Source organism: Ostrinia nubilalis, chromosome Z (genome assembly GCF_963855985.1).
Source record: "Ostrinia nubilalis chromosome Z, ilOstNubi1.1, whole genome shotgun sequence".
NCBI classification, from domain to species: Eukaryota; Metazoa; Arthropoda; class Insecta; order Lepidoptera; family Crambidae; genus Ostrinia; species Ostrinia nubilalis.
The window spans coordinates 13,405,361-13,425,108 of record NC_087119.1 but is presented as its reverse complement, the minus strand read 5'-3'; the positions used below and the strand labels follow the sequence as shown (position 1 = coordinate 13,425,108).

Here is a 19,748-nt window from a genome sequence, read left to right as displayed (position 1 = left end):
TTGGGAATTTATTCTATTGAGTCAACTTCATGAAATCGTGTTTCCATCCGTTAATAGCCCTAGAAAATATCCTCAACTATGCCCAATAAAAATCTTAGCCTTTAATTTTACTGTTTAGTACCTCAAAAATGAAAAATGAAAACCTCATTTTCGCCATTTTCTCTGCTACCCGGCCTTAACAACAATTTTTTTTAGTACAAAAGTTTCATGCGCTCCTTTATTAACTACGCAGGGTAAGGCAATGTTTAAGTAAAAAAGTCGTATGTAAGATGAAAATATTTATTTTTAAACTTAATCCAATCTTGACATTTCAAGTAATGCCAAGTAATAGGTACGTACAAAATAAACAAGGATTGTTAAGAAAGAAACTAAGTAAATAAAATGTTAATGAGGTATAGTAGTCGAGCAGAGGAATGTTAACGAGACTAATGTTAGTGTTAAATGCATTACGTATAACTTAATTAAAAAAACAAATAAAATATAAACAAACGGGAGGAGCATTTTAAAATTGAAGTAGTATGGGATTAACAGAGCGTTTTCAAAACGATATCACCAAAGTACGCTAGATAGTCTAACTAATACTATAATTAATATGAAACAATTTCATCACTGGAAATTTTTTCACCAAATACTATTCCAAGGTGTTATATATAGCCTTCAATTCCTGAAATGAACCAGCATCCAGGAGGTGCTCAATCGACTTAAGTCAAACCACATGATTGCAGTCGTGGGAAAAGACAAAGTGTATGGTAATTTACATGTAGCCAGATTTAAGGGCTGGTTTGAGGCGTCTAGGGGTCGGGCTATAGTCGGGCGCCGGTACTGGAGGCCCATTGGAGCGCCAGGGGTCTCGCCAGCTGTTCTCCACGGCTGGAGAGGGCGGAGGCCTCGCCGGAGCCTGCCGCTTGGCCTCTTCCAAGTACGAAAACGGCCTGCCGCTACTACTGCCGGGCCCGTGCTGCCACGAGTATGATCTATCGTAGCCTACCCTGTAATGCAAAATACAATTTTTTAAAGACAATTTTTGTATTGCTCAAATTACTGATAGTCCTGTTAACCCCTCGTGGTAAGCTAAGTAAATGCTTGTTACGAGTGGGCTCACCAAAATAGTCGAACCCGCGTTCCTCGGACGTCAAGTCTGCCAGTCCGACCCCTTCAACATTCGGCTATCGTGGCTTCAATACAAAGTTAATCATAAAGATTCCCGATAAGTTTATTCGTCGTCCGATATCATAGATATCGCAAGAAAATTTACGGATTAACAATATAATGACGAATCTAGTAATAATTTATAAATAGATAAGTACACCGAGGTATTTCTGTTATCAGCCCCAGCAAGCATGATTGTAAACATTGTCCACGCATATTAATTCGTAGAATTTATTGCGGTAAGCCATAATAATGGTATTTGATAACTACTACGAGTATATTCGTTATAAAGGACAGGTATCTGCCCACATGCACAGGTATCTCCATTCTATACTTTAAAAAATAATGATTTAGAAATGAATCAATAAATTGTGATAAATATTTACCCAGAGTAATCCGACCGGGAAGTGTCGCGCATAGGGCTTCGCGGTGGTTCTTCATCACTCAAGTACCCATAATTCAACTGCTGCCTAAACAATTAATAGGTTATTGTTTATACATATAAAGCAAAAGTTTTTTGATAACTCAATTTGTTGAACTAATCTTACCCTCTAGGCGGCTGGTAAGTATCGCGATGGTTATGTTGGGGCTCTCTGGACCGCTTTGTGCTGTAATTAAATTATCACTAATTAATTAGTACTGCTTGGCAATAAATAAGTTAACGCTAAAATATTACAGAAACTTACTCGTAGGCTTTTAATGCTCCCAATTTATGAATAGAATGCTGAAACAAAAAAGTAACATTTTAATTCATAAATGGAGAGACTAGGTCTTCAATGCTTGCTGCGCAAGTCATATTATAAAGACAGGATTAAAAGTAGGGATGTTGTGGATATGTAGTTTCGGTTATGGATACGGTTACGGACATAGGAATAATATTATACCGGTTACGGTTACGGATACTTGTAGAGTGTAATTTGCAATAGTTTTCCAACACGGGTCATTCATGGCCGCACACTTTACATCGGATAATAAGTAATAAAAAAATAAAAATTGATACTAGATGGTATTATAAAGGTAAATTAGGCTGTTATGCCTTTACATATAATGCTATACAAAAAATAATTTGAACTGCCTACATCCGAAACTATCCGAAACGTTTGAATCGGTTACGGTTGCGGGTATTTTTTTATTTCGAATATCCGAAAGTTTCGGTTACGGTTACGGATATCCATAACATCCCTGATTAAAAGTATCGACTATCGTAAAGTAGGTAGCCGTTTCTTATCACATTTTTACACAATAAGTTTACTCAAACGTTGCATCAATGTGTTATGAATGATTCGTTATATCGAATACCTATAGGTATCACTGTGTCAGCTGTTATTAGCGAATCTATAAATATTTATTAATTATACGCGTAATTAAGACATCGAAAATACATGCCTCCTGTTTATCCAAATCCGATGAGTACTGAAGTAAGTATACGACCAATAAAATCAGCAATACTATGTTGATAATGTGCACTATAAATCCTTTGAGACTTATCACCATAAGACTAAAGGCGCCTAGACGTAACAAGTCCATCGTATAATTCATGCTGAGGCCGGGCGATGATTCATTCTGAAAAAAAAAGGGAAAAATGTAACGTAAAAAGAGAAAAAATGTAATTTAACGATTTAAAACCGAGTTTGATCTACCTATGGAAGAAAATTAATTTCTTAAATAAACCTACTTGTAAGCAATGCTTGTAAGTTACAGAACGAAATTCTTTGTATGTAGTCAGCGTCAAATAATTCGTGACACCCAAAGTAGCCAAAAAGTTCGCAACTCGTCTTTGTTAGGTAGGTACTATCGGGGACTCGGACGCCTTGACACCTTAAGGGCCTAAATTGTTTGCACACACACGCTCGATTAGGCTACGCCCCCGTTCATTCATGTTTCGGGTCTAAGCAGCGTCGGCGCACCACTGTAGATGTTTGCCCTAGCAAACCAAGCTCTATGTAAAGCGTTTAGAATTGAGTATTGTTTATTACCCGCATTCGTAGCGCTCGTTTGGCAACGTCGCATTTTAGTAAATTTGAAACCCAATAAAGAATCGCTACAAAATATTATATGGGGCTTCGTGTAAAATTTGAACTAGCGATTGCGCGCTCGGGTCACAAAATTGGTATCGCATATTCCGAGGTAACTGTGCAATTTCCCGAGAAAAAAGTAGCCCTTTCTATAATTATTGTTGATATTAAGAGTGTAAATGTCATTATATTAGTTAAGCTAGTTAAGGCGAGAAATACAAAATCATACAGTTACTTTCGAATTTTACTTATTTAATAGGTATTTAATTTATTCGGAACTTATAATTTAGAAACAATATGTTATTGAATTAATTAGTAAAGAGTTAAGGAATATTTGTGGCTTAAAAACAATTATTGTAAGATCTGGCTACATAATAACTTTCTTAAATCCTTGAATGTAAATAAAAACCTTTAATAGGTTTCTATTTATTTTTAATACATTAGCAACTTTTGTTTTCCGTTTTAAAGAAACACTTATCTACGTTATTACAATTTAATACAAATATTGCACTAGATAGCAATGATCCAGGTAATTGGTTATCGTAAATATTATAATATTAAGTTAGTTTTATTTCAAATTCAATTTTTTATTGCACATTAAGTGTCTTTACACAAGGTCTTAAATCAATAACAATTAAACTTCAAACTAAATAATACTTAAACAGTTAACAATGTATAGATAAGTGTGTAAGTAAATATAAGAATTAAGATTTATTTTGAGAGGCATGGTTCAGTAATCGCGCGGAGGTCAATAAAAAGGCAATCAAACAGTCCAATTACTAGCACGGGTCAACACAAAACAAAATCAATCGGTTATTGATCACAAAACTTCACAAAAAAACAAAGGAGAGAATATGTCGACAGTTCGCCAAAGCAATAAGCAGACAGACCTCGTATAAAAACACAATATTAAAAAAATACATATTATCTATTTGTTTGTAACCAAATTCTATTATTAAAATTCTAAGGCTGAGTTGCACCATCTTACTTTAACTTTGACAAACGTCAAAAATCTGTCAAACTCCATACAAAAAGCACCGGTTACCGTTATAGTTACGGTCAAAGTTAGGTGGTGCAACTTAGCCTAAAACTAAGAAAGATTGAAGAAAAAGAAACATTTCGTTTTAAACCTTAACCGTATGACAATAAAGTGCACAATGGTATTTCGTATTGCAACCTAAGCCCTGATTGTCTCTTATTGGTCGTAGTAAAAATATAGTAAAATGCGTAACCAATTAGAGACGGGGTGAGCACGTGACCGGAGCGATGCGCTTACGCTAAAATTTCTACAAAGTGGTCAGGCGGAAGAGTCCCCGATAGTACAATTAGAATAAGGTTGTGTTCAGGGCCGGATTTAAGGGAGGGCAGCCGGGACTACAGAAAAGAGGGCCAATAACTTCGGCAAATTTCATTTTTTTTCGGCCAATGACTTCGAAAAAAAATGAAATTCAGACTAGAAAACCACTTTTCCTTCGATATTTTTTTCGCGGTTTACTTTTATCTACCTACAGTACCTACTTTATACAAACATGATTGTATTCAATATTTACAATTTTATTAGGAAGATTGGGCCAGGGCGCCTCCACTCTTGTTGCCCTGAGGCCCCCAGACCTCTGAATCCGTCCCTAGTTGTGCCATCAACTTTTTGGCCTCTTTGGTTGTTACGAACTACCTACTGACTGTATGAGACGCTGGCTTTTCTGAGGTAAACTCACTGCATAACCTACGTGGTTTCCGAATACTTACTAAGAGACCGTTGAAATGTGAGTAGTCCATCCCAAAGTGTACGGCGACAGTCAAATCAACGGTCAGTGAAGCAATGTACACTCCTACGTGCCCGCACACAACTATAGTGAGGTACTGAATCCCTTGTTCAGTTGTCACCACTGTAAATATTATTGATTATTTATTAAAACAGGGTTAACTAAAAACTATGATTGTATTAAAACCTATAAAAACAATTGACTACCTCATCCGTGATGTGTCATGAAACAATGATTCATACGATCTATTTAAGGTGAGTATAGACTAGTAATGTAACGTTCTCCTACGAATGCTCGCCGCTCTGTTCGGCGAGGCTGCATTTACCCGTAACACTTTTGTATCTTGCGTTCACTATGTGCAAATATGCATCGCCCGTGCAAAGGCTGGGATACTCTAGAACAGTGTTTTTCAAAGTGTGGGTCGGAGGTCGTAAAAACTACCTCAGTAAAAAATCAAAGTTATAAAGATAGATTTTCCGAAAACCATAATACGTATATGTAGCATTATAAAATGTATGAAAAAAAAAGGGAACGGTCGGGGGGTCTTAAAATATTTTTTCATACTAGGGGGGGTCGTGTCATGAAAAAGTTTGAAAAACACTGCTCTAGAACATAGCAAAGAACTGCTCGTTGTTCTGTTACAAGTAAATGCTCTAGTTTGTACTCACCTTTATATATTTTAATATCGTATATAAAACTCACCTGAAATAAGAATAGAGGCTGCGATCAGAGACACGACTGAAACGACTAGAGTGATCAGCGCAAGCACGAATACTGAATAGTCTTGGGTGATCTCCTCATTATTGAATGCATTTGGACATTCTCCATCTAAAAAAATAAAGTTAAACATGCATTACTAGTATCTTTTATTTAGAAATTTCATCTTTCATTGGACCCATAACGAAATTGATCTGAAGAAAATAGGATATCGAAAATGCTGTGAATTGATTTAACTCCAGCACAAACAGAAGTAATAAATAAAGTATACAAACAAACGTACCTACCTACCTAATGCCGTTATGAAATGTTAGGTAATCACGTGAACTAGTAGCAAAGGAAATAGTTCAATAATTCTAGAACCCCTGTCGCATCGAAGATGAAGTTCACAATTCTACAATGTTCAGCGATTGTCATGATAACATCCATCTATGATTCACGCGCCATTATATTTAAATTAATTAATCAAATTTAATCAAACATACCTAAGATGTAAGCTCTGTACACAACATCCAGAAATAGACCCGAACCGCTCACGTCCTCTGGTTCCTTCGCATTACATTTGAATCTGTATACTAACGCAACTATACTTAAAGAAAAGTAAAGTAATGATGCCACCTGGAAAATGATCAATTACAATTAAATAAACTGCATTACAACATGTCTGCAGGTCAAAAGGAAAAACTCCCTTTCTCCTTTCAATTTTCAAAATAACCACCTAAATAAATTGATATTCAACGTGTAAATGCACAGCAGTTTATGATTACTTTATGCTAAGGTAATAGCTATAAATATTTACATTGTAGGTATGTAAATAAAATAGATATATCGCAGAGCTCTTGCATTTAAGTGCTATATCTTTAGAAAATACTGGACAGTAATAGGAAGTTAATAAAATAAAAGAGAAACAAATGTTCGCACAGACTCGGAAAATAATCACTACACGTAGATATCAAAATGTAATACGTTGAATGCGATGCAATGAAAAAAAAATCAATGAGATATACTTACTATCGTTATAGAACCCGTCAACACTGCGGTTAAAACTAAGTTTGAAGGAAGCTTCGGCGCCGATTTACTATTATTGTTGTTGGAATTCATTTTGTAATTTTTCACCCTTTGATAGCCAGTAAACACGTCATGTCGAGCTTAAGTCCGTCCACGAAGGGACAAAACAACGCACGTATCAATGTTAATCGTATCATGATAATTGTTATCGGCAAGTATTAATGTGCGCACTATCTACGTGTATACCACGCAGCTGAGCCGATGCTGTTGGCAGCAGCTTGAATGTTTAATGACAAATTGGAAGTCAGGGTACGCCAACCGACACCTGATTACTGAAGTGATAATTATGGTGTCTTGTTTTTAATTTATTTATTAACACTTGCGATGTGTTCGCGTGAATTTGAAAGTAGGTATAGTTTTGAAGGTAGGTGAAAAAATAACATTAAGTATGTATGATTACTTACCCTCCAAACTTGCGTTTATAAATATGAGAATTTCGGGTAGGTAATCTCTGAATCATAGCGCAGTAAAGCACGATCGATGCTTTGGACGCAAGGGTCCCGGGTTCGAATTTCGCTGAGGATAGATACTTTAAATATTACATAACTTTTAATGTATTTGTGTCTAACATTCTTAAATATATCTGGTAACTAGTTAAGAAAACTGCAGCAGTAAACTAACTTTTGGCAATTTCGCAACTTCGTGTGCGTGGAATCATTTGTACCTCATTACAGGGTTAGTTAGTACCTACTAATTGGAGGTTTTGTTCTTGCCATCTGAATGATATGAAAATCAATGTGGCCTTAGAGAATGTGGCTCACGGAACGTGATATCTAAATTATCCTACATGCAGAATGATTGTCTTTGACTAATTACATAATCTATGAACTTGTTTGTTGCTTTGTCAGATTCTGTCACTCAAGACAAGACCAAACGAACCCAAAACAGAGCCCCAATCAATTCCTATTTCTAGTTCCTATAGGTGCAATGCAACGACATGTGAATTGGTGATATTATGTTTGACTCAGGTAGTGTCCTGGCATGTCTACTTAACGTGTTCTGGGTTTGGCGTATTTGTGCGTTCTTCTACTCCAGTTACTCCATATCAGATGTGCTGACCCCGACGTGCGGCGGGTGGGTGAAGGCATCCGTGATGTTCTGCGTCATGGCCACGTCTGTTATCTTCCAGCTGATCCCCCTGACAGAGTTCCCGAGGGTGAGCTTGGCCAACAGGATCATCAGCATCCCCTTCCAAGCCTATTCCCTATACTTCGCCCATAGGTACATCGGGCGCACGCTGGACAGTCGAAGAGTAACGATTTTTTTATACATTATCACGATTCTGTCTATTCTGGAGACTTTGTACATGATCAATTTGGATTGGAACAAAATCGAATAGAAGGAATCGCCCGTGCCTAAGTGTTTAGTCGTACAGTGTTATTGACATTTTAAATAAGCAGGTATCGTAAATGTAGATAGTAATCACTTTATGGTATTAAACTGTACTATTTTAGTAAGCATATTTTTATTGCAATAGTTCTCAAACCTGTTGATTCAGTAATATAAAGGAGAAAAACAGTGCAATGGTTTGGTCAAAACGGCAGGCCACATTTAGGAGGTTTTTATATTTATGTGGGTCAGGTATTTTAGGTGGTTTTTACTTTCATGAGGATCAGCTATATTTTTAGCTTTGTCACTAAGTTTTTCGAAGCACGGCACGGCTAGGGAGCTACGCATTGGCGTTTACCTATCTCCGTTCTGGGTATATTTTGTTAATGTTAATGTAAAAACCAGCAGACCTTTTATAATCAAATTTATTAATCAAAACTTACATTTATAATGCGAACTTGAGATTTAAGTAGGACGAGCAAATAATAATTCGTCGCGCAAATCGTCGAGGCTTATCAGTATCTCATCAAAAATGAGATCTGAAAGCTGATATAAACAATTATGTTTATTTGCAGACTGATAGGTAATTACTTTTCACATTTTCAAAAGGTTTTGATAAATTGAGAGATACTTTAACATCGAATTTCTCGCCCTTCTTAAACACTTTTAACTTTAACAAACTTATACCTAACACAAATCATCAACAATAATACCTTTTGTATAAAAATATTTACAATACTTTGGCACATTGCCTCGCATTACACACATTAAATTAATTAGATGGAAACAATAGGGAATATGCACGAAAAAACTGAAAAAATACTAATCAACCGTCAAATTAACCAAGAAGATATCGTAATAATTACATAATATTCTTTTATCATCACCAAGTAATCTAATACAGAACAAAATCTATCATTGAATCATTTTGAACACAATATTATGTATAGGTATTCCATGTTGCAATGAAAATACTTCATAAACTTAATCACTTAATACTCAAATCGCTCGTCTTCAGGCATCTTCTCCTATTCGCTGACTCGTTTAATACAACACGTCTGACTGTGTTATCGTTGCTGGAAATAACAATTGGGCATAAAACTTGCAGAAGCTGTATCAAGTTGTTTAAGCAAGGTTAGAGTCTCGAGCATTGGGAGTAGACGTTATACTCACGCCGTGACTGCCCCAGCGCGTCTCGCTTGTACGCTAGCGAGCTGATGCTGGACGCTGCCCGGTGGACGGCTGGAAATGAAATGATATATATACTTATGAAGTCAGGGAAAAAACAAGGCATAGCCCAGCATACAAACTCCCGACCGGTTGCACTCAGAGAAGGTTTCAAATGTTGACTCACTGGCTCTAGTAGTTCAGTCAAAGAAGATTTATTGAATCACAGGGGCAGAAAGGTAACATAAGCTAGTCTAACATAGCGTCCTCATGAGAACTCCAGAGAACGAATTGCGGTTCAGTCGAAGAAGATGTTTGTGGACCGGTTTTTCTGAAAGGGGCAGAAAGCTAACATAGGCTAGACTCTTGAGAGCGGTTGCGGGAAGTCATAGGAAGGTTTGTGTGGACTCACAGGCCTTCTAGAAGAGCTGGATCGAGTAGTGGCATACAGCATCAATAATAGAGTATACATAGCAGCTGGTCGCGCATGCGCCTTGCCGCCGAGATGTATGGCCACGGCAGCTCCCATGCAGGTCATACTAAAGGAAGATGCAGTGGACTCACAGGCCTTCCTGAAGGGCTGGATGGCGGTGTAGTCGGGCAGCGGCACGGGCGGCAGCTCCTCGTTGCCCCAGCAGCCCATACTTAGGGAAGATGTGATAGACTCACAGGTCGGGATGTATGCCCAAGGCAACTCCCCTGCAGCTTGTACTCAAAGAAGATGTGGTGACTCACAGGCCTTCCTGAAGGGCTGGATGGCGGTGTAGTCGGGCAGCGGCACGGGCGGCAGCTCCTCGTCGGGCGGCAGCTGGTCGCGCATGCGCCGCGCCGCCGGAATGTATGCCCACGGCAGCTGGCCTTGCAGCTCGGCAGCTGTGCCGCGCCGGCTCGAGATCCTGCCGTCACACAGACTTCAAATAGTAGAAAGCTCCGTGCTCCTCCTATGTGCTGATTAATTTCATTGCAAGTCCAATAATGTTATCACGTCAGCCAATGACAGTTCGCTGCTATATCCTCTCGCAAGGAAGGTTATACAGGGTGGAATTTTGTAATGCCACCTGGAGGGAAAGTACTCTTAATACTGTAGATAGAAAATGTTACTGAAAGAAAACATTCCTTTATTTTTGAAAAGAAAGAGAACTGCATTCAAAGATTTTCGATTTTTTTTTTCATAAATTCACTACCTACCATACCATAAAATTTTCTGTACATAATTAAAATAATTTAAGATTTCATGGTTTTCCTTTCATTTCATTTATCAAGCTTGTTAGAGAGATTTCATCCTTATACTTAACCCTAACGATCAATGTAATAAAATACAGGTTGTAATTTTTAACATATTTCAGTTGGTTCGATTGCCGGGTGTGGCAAGCAAATTTTTGGAAATCTTTGAATGCAGTTCTATTTATTTTTAAAAATAAAGGAATGTTTTCTTCGAGAGAAATTTTCTATCTACAATATTAAGAGTACTTTCCCTCCAGGTGGCATTACAAAATTCCACCCTGTATAGCAAGTTGAGCATGGATGAACCCTTATCCAGAAGTCGTTTAAGAAAATGGCTTACCCTTGAGGCTCCTCCTCGGTCGTGGAAGGCAACTGTGGGAGGGACTGCGAGGCGCGCGGCGGGCTGTTCCGGCCGGCGGTGTCGATGACGGCGCTGTCCAGGCGCCGCTGCTGCTCTGCGATCAGGTTCTCTAACCGCTGCGGCAGCGATAATAGGTTTTCGGGGAAATTCACAGTTCGCTTCTTCTCTATGTCCACATGGTGAGCTCTCGGCGATCTGCAGATAAAGTTCTAGGTTCATACGTAATACCTACATTACGATGGTATGCAGTGCAGTGAAACCTTTACTGAGGTTCCCTTATGGCTTGCAACGGTGCCTACATACAAAATTATTGCCAATGTATTCTCAGTCTTAGAATCATGGCTTGCAGTAGTGTGGATAAAAGTTGACAGATGCTATTTCAAATCTTAATTTCATTGCAGTACGTCACCTGTTAGGCGAAGGGTTATACGATTCGGGGTTGGACGTGGACGGCGGCACTGGCGTGGGCGACGGCTTTCTGAAGAGGTACGCCTTCATGCGCCGGAACGAGCGGCTCAGGCCGGGCCGCGGGAGGCGCGCGAACATTCGCGGCTCGCTGAACGTACTGCTCTCTTCCACGTCCTTGTCGCTCGTGCTCACATCACGCATGCCTATCGGCGCCTCCACTTGCTGGAAACAGCAGTTGTTTGCCTTACCGTCATAGTAAAATACGAGTAGGTACTACAATGATGATGAGAAAAGAAGATACCGAGACAAAGTAACATTTCACAGATCTGATTCCTAGTTTCTAGCTTCATGCGCTTTTGCAGGTCGACAAGTTGAATAAAGAACTCCATGTTATGATTGAGCCGTGATTATTATAGTTTCATTACCATTTTTATCAAAACAGGAATTAAAAATGAACGAGATTCAGAATTTAAGCAGTAATATTTCTGAACATAAGCTGATATTACATTTAGGGATACTTACCGTCCCAGTAGTGATCGGTCGTATAGGGGCGTTGCAGTCCACAATCACCATGACGACGAGGATCACGTTGAAGAAGAAGAACACAATGAACCTCGCGTAGACGATGACCATGATCCAAGAAACCCATGTGGTGTCCAGATTGGCGTTGGCGATCCCGCTCGCGACCCCGCCGATAAATTCCATGATGTCGGACAAACTCTGGATGAACAAAATTCTGAATTTTACGAGTATTTAGTCAATTTCGATGAATTACAGTAAGATCAAATAATACTAATTCATAATATAGGTACATTTTCAATTTAATTCATTGGCAAGTCTCTATTCTCTCTGTGCTAAGCCTATCCATTCATTTTATTCGTGAAAAACAGCCTTTTTCTCAACATCCCCATAACCCAAGGACCTTACTTAACGTCTCGACTGCCTGCCTGCTCCAATGACTTTCGCATTGTTGTCTGGAATCTCAGAATACGATCGGATAAAGTAGAAATAACACGACGGCGACGAAATACCGCAGTGTCTCAAGACAAAAGTATTTGACCAGTGTGTGTTGCCAGTGATGGTGTATGGCTCTGAGACGTGGTCGCTTACTATGGGCCTCATAAGAAGGCTCAAGGTCACCCAAAGAGCGATGGAGCGTGCTATGCTCGGAGTTTCCCTGCGTGATCGAATCAGAAATGAGGAGATCCGTAGGAGAACCAGAGTGACTGACATAGCCCGCAGAATCGCTAAAATCAAGTGGCAGTGGGCGGGGCACATAGCTCGAAGAGCTGATGGCCGCTGGGGCAGGAAAGTTCTTGAGTGGCGACCACGAGCTGGAAGACGTAGCGTGGGCAGGCCTCCCACTAGGTGGACCGACGATCTGGTAAAGGTCGCGGGAAGTACCTGGATGCAAGCGGCGCAGGACCGGTCTTTGTGGAAATCCTTGGGGGAGGCCTTTGTCCAGCAGTGGACGTCTTTCGGCTGAAACGAACGAACACGACGGCGACGAGCGTTACTGTTTAGTACACTCATAACTTACACACCCTAGTGTAGAACGAGTCGTTGGTGTAAATGACGGCCGCCACCAGGTCGACTCCGCTGGCCGTCACCGTCACCATCACCCATGGCCACCGGACGTGTTTTGAAGCGGAGTTCTTAGCGCCACCCACTGAAAAGATAAAGAAATTGTTTCGTATCGAGGACCACCTTTTACTTATGATGTAGGGGCACTTGTCTTATCAGTGATCCTGGATCAGATTCCCAGAGGGCACACAATTTTCTGCTCGGTCTGGTTGGGGATAGAGTTCGTTCCAAGTCCGCCTAACTAGCTTCTTTAGGTTTGTCACAGTAACAACAATGTTTATATGGTGTTTCATCAGTTAAAGTTAAGATAGCCAGTTTATCATCAGTTTATATTTTCTGTTGAGGATGTTGATGCCAAATTTTCAGGAATATACGTTCTTTTTCTATGGAATTTGGGTTTCTATAGTCAGTTAATGCGATACAGTAATAAATTCTCACTTACTTATTAAAAGGATGCTCGCAGGTATCCAAAGCCCAGCAATACCTAGGTTGGTGCAGTTGATGATGAAGGTGCGGTAGGCAGTGAGCGGCTCGTTGTTGATCAACACAAAGGCCTGGTCCACGATGCCCTCGATTGCGGAGCCGATGTTGATGCGCGCTCCACACGGCACAGGATCTGGAAGAAGGGCCTGCATTGGTCACACCGTTTAAAGCCGAATTTATATTTATCTGACGAGAGGTGGACCGACGACATCATAAAGGTAGCAGGAAAGCGCTGGACGCAGGCCGCTACCAACCGGGTAACATGGAAAGCATTGGGGGAGGCCTATGTTCAGCAGTGGACGTGCTATGGCTGAGATGATGTTGATGATGATGATGATGACGAGAGGTGTCGTGACGAATCAGAACGTAACCGGTTTCAACACTATTGTGTTGTGTCGGGCTTCTGTCGTGCCGGAACTGATTCCGTTCTGATACGTCACGACACATCACGTCAGAAAAAATTAAATCCGGCTTTACAGACTCGTCTGGCAATGATGTGCATCGTCAGCAGGGTCAAACTTACTGTGGAAATACATGATTCTGATGTATAACAACATCGGCAGCTCCCGCAGAAAATCGACCACACAGTAGTACTGAGCCAGGCCGAGGGTGCAGAAAACTATCTGCCCAACAGCCTGCAACTAGAAATAAGAAACAAAAGTTAGTACAGGACTAGAAATTGTCCAAAGTTTGTAAGTGTACTACATGTCATTTTATACACTGCAGGAAAAAAGTGACTCTCATAGCTGATCACTAAATTAGAAATTAAATTGTTCTATAAATAGCACTTTTTCAGTAATGACCTGACCGAAGAATAAGTATCAGGCACCTTAGCTTGCATGGTATATACAGGATACCTACTCAATACTTTATTGCATACCATTTGGAATACAGCTACTAAATAGAATATCCAGTGTAATTAAGCGCTATTTATGAGGTCTTATCGTTAGTTTAGGGTAGATAGATAGGTAGGTACTCACTCTAAACCCATCATCAAAGCACATACATGACGCTTCCACCAGTCAACTGACATACTTTAGTGTTATTTTCCCAAACCTGTTCCTTACACCCTGTATATAGTACCTACTAAGTATTAGATACGGATATAAATACTACGTTTGCTTCATGCTTCAACAGTCTTTTTCTGGATCAAAAGTTTCGTAGATAAATAATGGCTATACAAATAATTGATAATAAAACATTTTCCGACTTGGTTTTATGCACTTGACACTTTTTAGAGATCCGTAAAACTTTTGAAAACAAGCAGAACCCCGATCACACGCAGGGCGGAAACCAGAAATTCTCAGGACCAGAGACAATTTTCTATCCCCATTTCTATAAAAAGGCTTAATGTCTCATTACACTAATTAACAATTTGATTGAGAGCCCGCAAAGTCCTCTTGCCTTATTTATTAAAGACTTTCTTACGGTACATGGTAAGTAGGTAGGTGTTCGGTTTATAATTTCACAGAAATTGTAAATTGCATGAAAAAATTAGAAATTTACATGAACTTGATTTAGTTAACCAATACAATAACTTCAATAAATCGCGATACAGAACCATTTAGCCACGAAAATACTCTCACTTGACCGGTTGTGTATGGTCTATCTATGAAACTATTGGAAAGTAATCGTAATTGGTTCGTGGTTTGTTGTGTTACATCGTATAAATACTAATACTTAGTTAACCGGACATTAAACTGTAACATGATTGTGAAGTGGAATCCCAATTTGTTCGACGTAAATTTTATCTTGATGTGATAGGTTTCGTCACCGGCGTCGCACATTTAAGAGAATTTCTCGTTGATTAGGCTGATACTATCAATATGATAAGATATCAAGTACTTAGGTATATCGGTAGAAAGTTTGTGTGTGCGACTATAAGTGCCTAGCAAAAAGAATTTGCCGTATCTTTTACCAACTAATTTTTATTTAAGTAATTCCCTACTTAAAAACACATTGTACCTACTTAATAATTAAGCTAGAAAGAGATATAGGTTATACTTCAGTAAGTTTAAAGGTACTACAAAAGTATAACAATATTGCATAAAACAGAAATTCAGCTAGTAGGTATTGATTGGATTTCCTTATAAGATACTATTATCGTAAGTATTGTTTAGAATATCTAATCGCATATCAATGAATTATTGGCATTTTTTATAAAAACGTAAGTGCTTAATAATTGCCTGATACAATATTATGTTATTCTGTTTACTTAAAATAATGTTCTGATGACCACATTTCACACAACGCTAATGATCCACATTTGATTTCGTGTTCAATACTTAATTAAGGGATAATATAGAATTTCAACTGTATTTTTATGCTAGTTTCTATCATTTTCTGTCTTGAAATGTTAAATGTGTTTGAGATAAATATGAGAGATAAGTATACAGGGTGTTAGGTAAATGGGTATATGAGCTGACACTAGCCCATGTTAACATGGGCATATAAATGGTATGGTGAAGTCAGAAAATTGATATCTTCATTTTAATTATTTTAATTTTTATACAAATCGGATTTTATAAAATTTATTTTGTAATTAATTATTTTAATTTTTATACAAATCGGATTTTATAAAATTTATTTTGTATGAAAATTTAAAAAAAAATTAAAATGATGATATCAAATTTCTGACTTCACCATACCATTTATATGCCCATGTTAACATGGGCTAGTGTCGGCTCATATACCCATTTACCTAACACCCTGTATACAGTTTAATAGATACTTAATTCAGTTAAGGTGGTAAGTAAGTAAGTACTTGGTGATTTTATGGAATGGAAATCAAAAAGAATTGATTTTGTGTATTGAGTAAGTATAGGTAATCATATTGATAATGAAACGACACTAATAATTGAATGCATGCTGTAAGTAGGCCTAGCTAATATACAGGGATTCCCATTCTGTACAGAAAATAGTTGAAGACCAACATTAATTTTATTGATCGCAAACATGCGATCGTTTTACACTGAAATATCGAATTGAGAACAAAACAAATGAAACATGTTCTAAAATATGGCAGTAAAGACAAAAAAAAAACTAAATATCGAATTCGAAGTTTAGCAAATGGTGTGCAGCTGTCCTAATTAATTAAGTACACTTGTCAAGTTATCGATTTTACGGTGTAGTAATTCAGAATAACTGTTTTGTTAGCTACTTACTAAGCTACATACATTGTATTTCGTTACCTATTTATTATGTAGGTGTGTACCTATGTATTTATTGAATCCTAATTAAGTAGGTGGGCTAAATAACATCCCCTGTTAAATTACCAGGAATATTCTATATTAATGAAGAATATTGTGTGGTATGGTATAGTAATTAGTAAAGTAGCATATTCATAAAACGGAATGGTGATCGAGACTTTAAGTCAGATTTTTTATGTCATTCATTATTAAGCGCAACAAAGTGGTGATAAATTCGCAATGCAAGTTTGTAAAATACAAAAAAAAACATTGATTCATTGTATCAATAAGTGATCGCCAGCGAAGACGTGTAAGTAACATCAATCAACGCATTAAAAAACGTTTAAATGACTTACTAACGTCACCACTCCCGCGCAGATGAGGATTTTGTTCGCCGCCATGGCTCCTGCGCGTGCGGTGCTATGGAGAGGGCACGGGACTACCGCGGACAGTCACTGCCGGCGGGCGCAGCATCACACTGGGAAACTTGGACCCGATAACTCCACTGACGCCGCACCCGCCACGCTCTCCGAGGCGCAATCCGTACGATCATTGATAAAAGATATGTGACATTACGATAAAGATGTGTCATGTGTGCCTTGGTTAGTGTTTCATGAGAAAAGAATTCCTGTTGTCAACAGATAACTGTTCACTTTCCTACAAATAAAGAATTTATTAAGTACAAACCCTGAAAGTATTTGTGGTGTAACATGCCGTGCCAATCTCACCTGCACATGCCCATTGATCCTGCCGATGTCAATATCTGTGAAATGATATTATCACAAATCAAGTGCCTACTTATGCAAATTAATGAACCTATACCAAGTTTAGTTACATCCAAGCAGTTATCTAAAACAAGCTTGTTACGGTAAATGACAGTACTTAACAGGTCTGAACTCTGAAATAAACATAAACCTCACTTAAAGGGCGTGTAAGATTGTCCTGGCTGGTACTATCGCGAATGCCCTGGTAAATAATTGTAAAAACCTGAAACAAAGACTGGTCCATTAATAAAACTGCTTAATCAAATACCTACTTTGATAAAAAAATACTAAACTAGGTAGGTATGTGTAGGTAACTGGTAAAGGTCGCTGAAGGAACCTAAGTACATCCTTAGGGAGGCCTTTGTCTTTGTCCAGCAGTGGACGTCATTTGGCTAAACACCGAAAACGAGGTAGCTTTATTTATTACATTGCTATCATACAAACTAAACATACTATTAGATATACTAACTAGCCTATTATTTTACATACTCTTGGACTTGTCGTAGCTATGTAAAGTCGACGTGGTCCCTTTAGTGTCGATTAGGAAGAATTTACATGCTCTCGACAAGGTGCAAACTAAATGACGTAGTTTAAAACTATAAAAGTAGTCGCCTTTAACTGCTGAACTCATTATTAATGAAATTGAGGCAGAAATATTATTTGAAAAGTTTAATGCGGTTATTAATATGAAGAAATTGGTAAGTTGTTCAGTGATTAGCATGTTCTAAGAATGCGCACAATGCTTAAAATCAAACATAGTAAATAATACATTGTTAGACTGCATAAAGTAGGATATATTTTAGTCTAATAATAAACTAAGCTGTTCTGATAGTTCCATGTTAAGATGGTTGGATGGCTATTTTTCGTAAAATAATAAAAAATCATTTATGTTTCAGACAAGGTTTGCTTGGGCGCTTCTGCCATTACTCGGTGGAGTATTGTGTGAAAATAATACTTCTACGAATTCATCGGATCCTAATAAGGATATGTGAGTGTGTTTTTCTTGATATTAAAATAATAATTACGATTAGGTATGTTTATTGCTATGCATCAAATACAGACGAAACCAATGGACGAAACCATAAAAAAGAGAGTGATGCCCGTTTTCACCATCAATCTCAAATTTTTAAATGACCCTTATGAAAACAAAATTCATTTAATGTGTTACCATAGGGGTCACTTAAAAATTAGGGTTTGATGGTGAAAACGGGCATGAAACTTCTGAAACAAGAGTTTGTTCTCAGAATCCAGTTACATCATAGCTATAGAAAAACTCCATTCAAGGATTTAAAATATGATTACGTTCATTTATGCATGTATATCTATAGCAGAGGAAAATAAGCCTCCATGATTTAATCTCGCCTAGCTAGTTACCAAATATAACTTAACATGCTCTAGGTACAATCTACATGGATTTGTAGAGTTTAGAAGAACCTCAAGTCTCTAGCTTATTATTTTATTTTTTAAAGGTATGTCATACACGCTATGGTGTATCAAGTTGGTATTTTAACCAACAAAACTGACGATAATGGTTCTAACATTACCCTGTAAGTGATGAATTTGCCAAATTTTTACAACATTCAATTCTGAAATATTAATGAAGCTTTCCAAATTTTATAGGGGAAATCAAGAGGCTCTTACATTCTACCACACTAACGGCTCCAAAGTTGATTTGAGTAATATCCCTGCTCCATTGCTTACCAACGTGACGGCCCAAAGCATGGTCCAAGTGGCTCCAAAGCATGGTCCAAGTGGAGACAAGTCACAAGTGTCGTGGTCAGCATTAAAAAACTTGGCATCTTTACCGCAATTTGCCCCGGGAATCAAATCATCAGGTAACTACCTAAGTTATAAGAAAGAACAGATCAAGATTTATAAGAGTTAACTTGTCGTCGTTTTGGTAATGAAAAGTTCATTTGCTTCTCCTTAAACATTTTTCTTCTTCAGGAAATGTACCTATGAACATCGCAAAACGCAGCATATTTGATGAGGACATGCCTGAAATGATGGGTGAGTTAGAGTACTTCGATGTTCCTGGATCAGCCGTTAATAAAAGATCAGCGGATAGTCTTACAGATCTATTTAAAAGGGACGCATCTGACAAAGCTACGGTCAAAGTGGTGAAGGGCGCAGCGGTGATACCCCAGGGGGCGGGAGTGCAATCGATCGCGCTGCCGCCGCTGTTGTCGCTCAACAATAACCTCTCCGACATACCGGTCCCAATACCCAACACTTCGATAGTGCACTACGCTAAAATCAACACGGTCGTACGCAAACCGTGAAACTGCGAGATATGGGACTATATGATAAGGACGATCGGCGACTTATGATTGTTATTCCAAGATGTAGTTCTGTGGATGACTATGATCTGTATTTTGTCCATTTTCTGATTTTTAATACCTACTTATTTCACTTACCTACAAGTAGCTCTTATCTATGTAATTAAAATTTTAGCCATGCAAATAACGTTCGTCTACTTCGCTGTTCGTTTCTTCTTCGTCAAACATAAAAACATAGTATAGTAAAGT

General features: G+C 38.4%; 3 protein-coding genes and 1 long non-coding RNA gene across 5 annotated transcripts; 1 reads left to right on the top strand and 3 right to left on the bottom strand.

Moving 5' to 3' along the window:
- Nucleotides 1–265: 265 nt before the first annotated feature.
- LOC135086625 (uncharacterized) lies at nucleotides 266–6,837 on the bottom strand. The gene is made up of 9 exons (XM_063981377.1): nucleotides 6,656–6,837; nucleotides 6,130–6,262; nucleotides 5,630–5,755; nucleotides 4,911–5,050; nucleotides 2,536–2,712; nucleotides 1,836–1,873; nucleotides 1,698–1,757; nucleotides 1,536–1,619; nucleotides 266–989 (listed from the first exon to the last, which is right to left on the bottom strand). The coding sequence occupies exons 1-9, from the start codon at nucleotides 6,743–6,745 to the stop codon at nucleotides 755–757; spliced, it is 1,083 nt and encodes a 360-aa protein (XP_063837447.1). The 5' UTR covers nucleotides 6,746–6,837; the 3' UTR covers nucleotides 266–754.
- Nucleotides 6,838–8,448: 1,611 nt separating this feature from the next.
- On the bottom strand, nucleotides 8,449–9,837 carry LOC135086577 (uncharacterized). The gene is made up of 3 exons (XR_010260528.1): nucleotides 9,773–9,837; nucleotides 9,215–9,283; nucleotides 8,449–9,117 (listed from the first exon to the last, which is right to left on the bottom strand). It is a non-coding gene; the product is annotated as an uncharacterized LOC135086577 (long non-coding RNA).
- An 83-nt stretch (nucleotides 9,838–9,920) lies between these two features.
- Nucleotides 9,921–17,009, bottom strand: LOC135087102 (uncharacterized). Its single transcript, XM_063981943.1, has 8 exons — nucleotides 16,813–17,009; nucleotides 13,792–13,909; nucleotides 13,228–13,401; nucleotides 12,746–12,870; nucleotides 11,724–11,921; nucleotides 11,203–11,423; nucleotides 10,773–10,988; nucleotides 9,921–10,104 (listed from the first exon to the last, which is right to left on the bottom strand). Exons 1-8 carry the CDS (start codon nucleotides 16,855–16,857, stop codon nucleotides 9,921–9,923), a joined length of 1,281 nt encoding a protein of 426 aa, XP_063838013.1. The 5' UTR covers nucleotides 16,858–17,009.
- Nucleotides 17,010–17,754: 745 nt separating this feature from the next.
- LOC135087057 (uncharacterized) lies at nucleotides 17,755–19,727 on the top strand. 2 transcript variants are annotated; one of them, XM_063981903.1, is made up of 5 exons: nucleotides 17,755–17,918; nucleotides 18,117–18,208; nucleotides 18,690–18,767; nucleotides 18,841–19,055; nucleotides 19,168–19,727. In XM_063981903.1, exons 1-5 carry the CDS (start codon nucleotides 17,907–17,909, stop codon nucleotides 19,500–19,502), a joined length of 732 nt encoding a protein of 243 aa, XP_063837973.1. In that variant the 5' UTR covers nucleotides 17,755–17,906; the 3' UTR covers nucleotides 19,503–19,727. The 2 variants fall into 2 exon arrangements, with proteins under 2 accessions (XP_063837973.1, XP_063837975.1); XM_063981905.1 differs by lacking the exon at nucleotides 18,690–18,767.
- The last annotated feature ends 21 nt before the right edge of the window (nucleotides 19,728–19,748 follow it).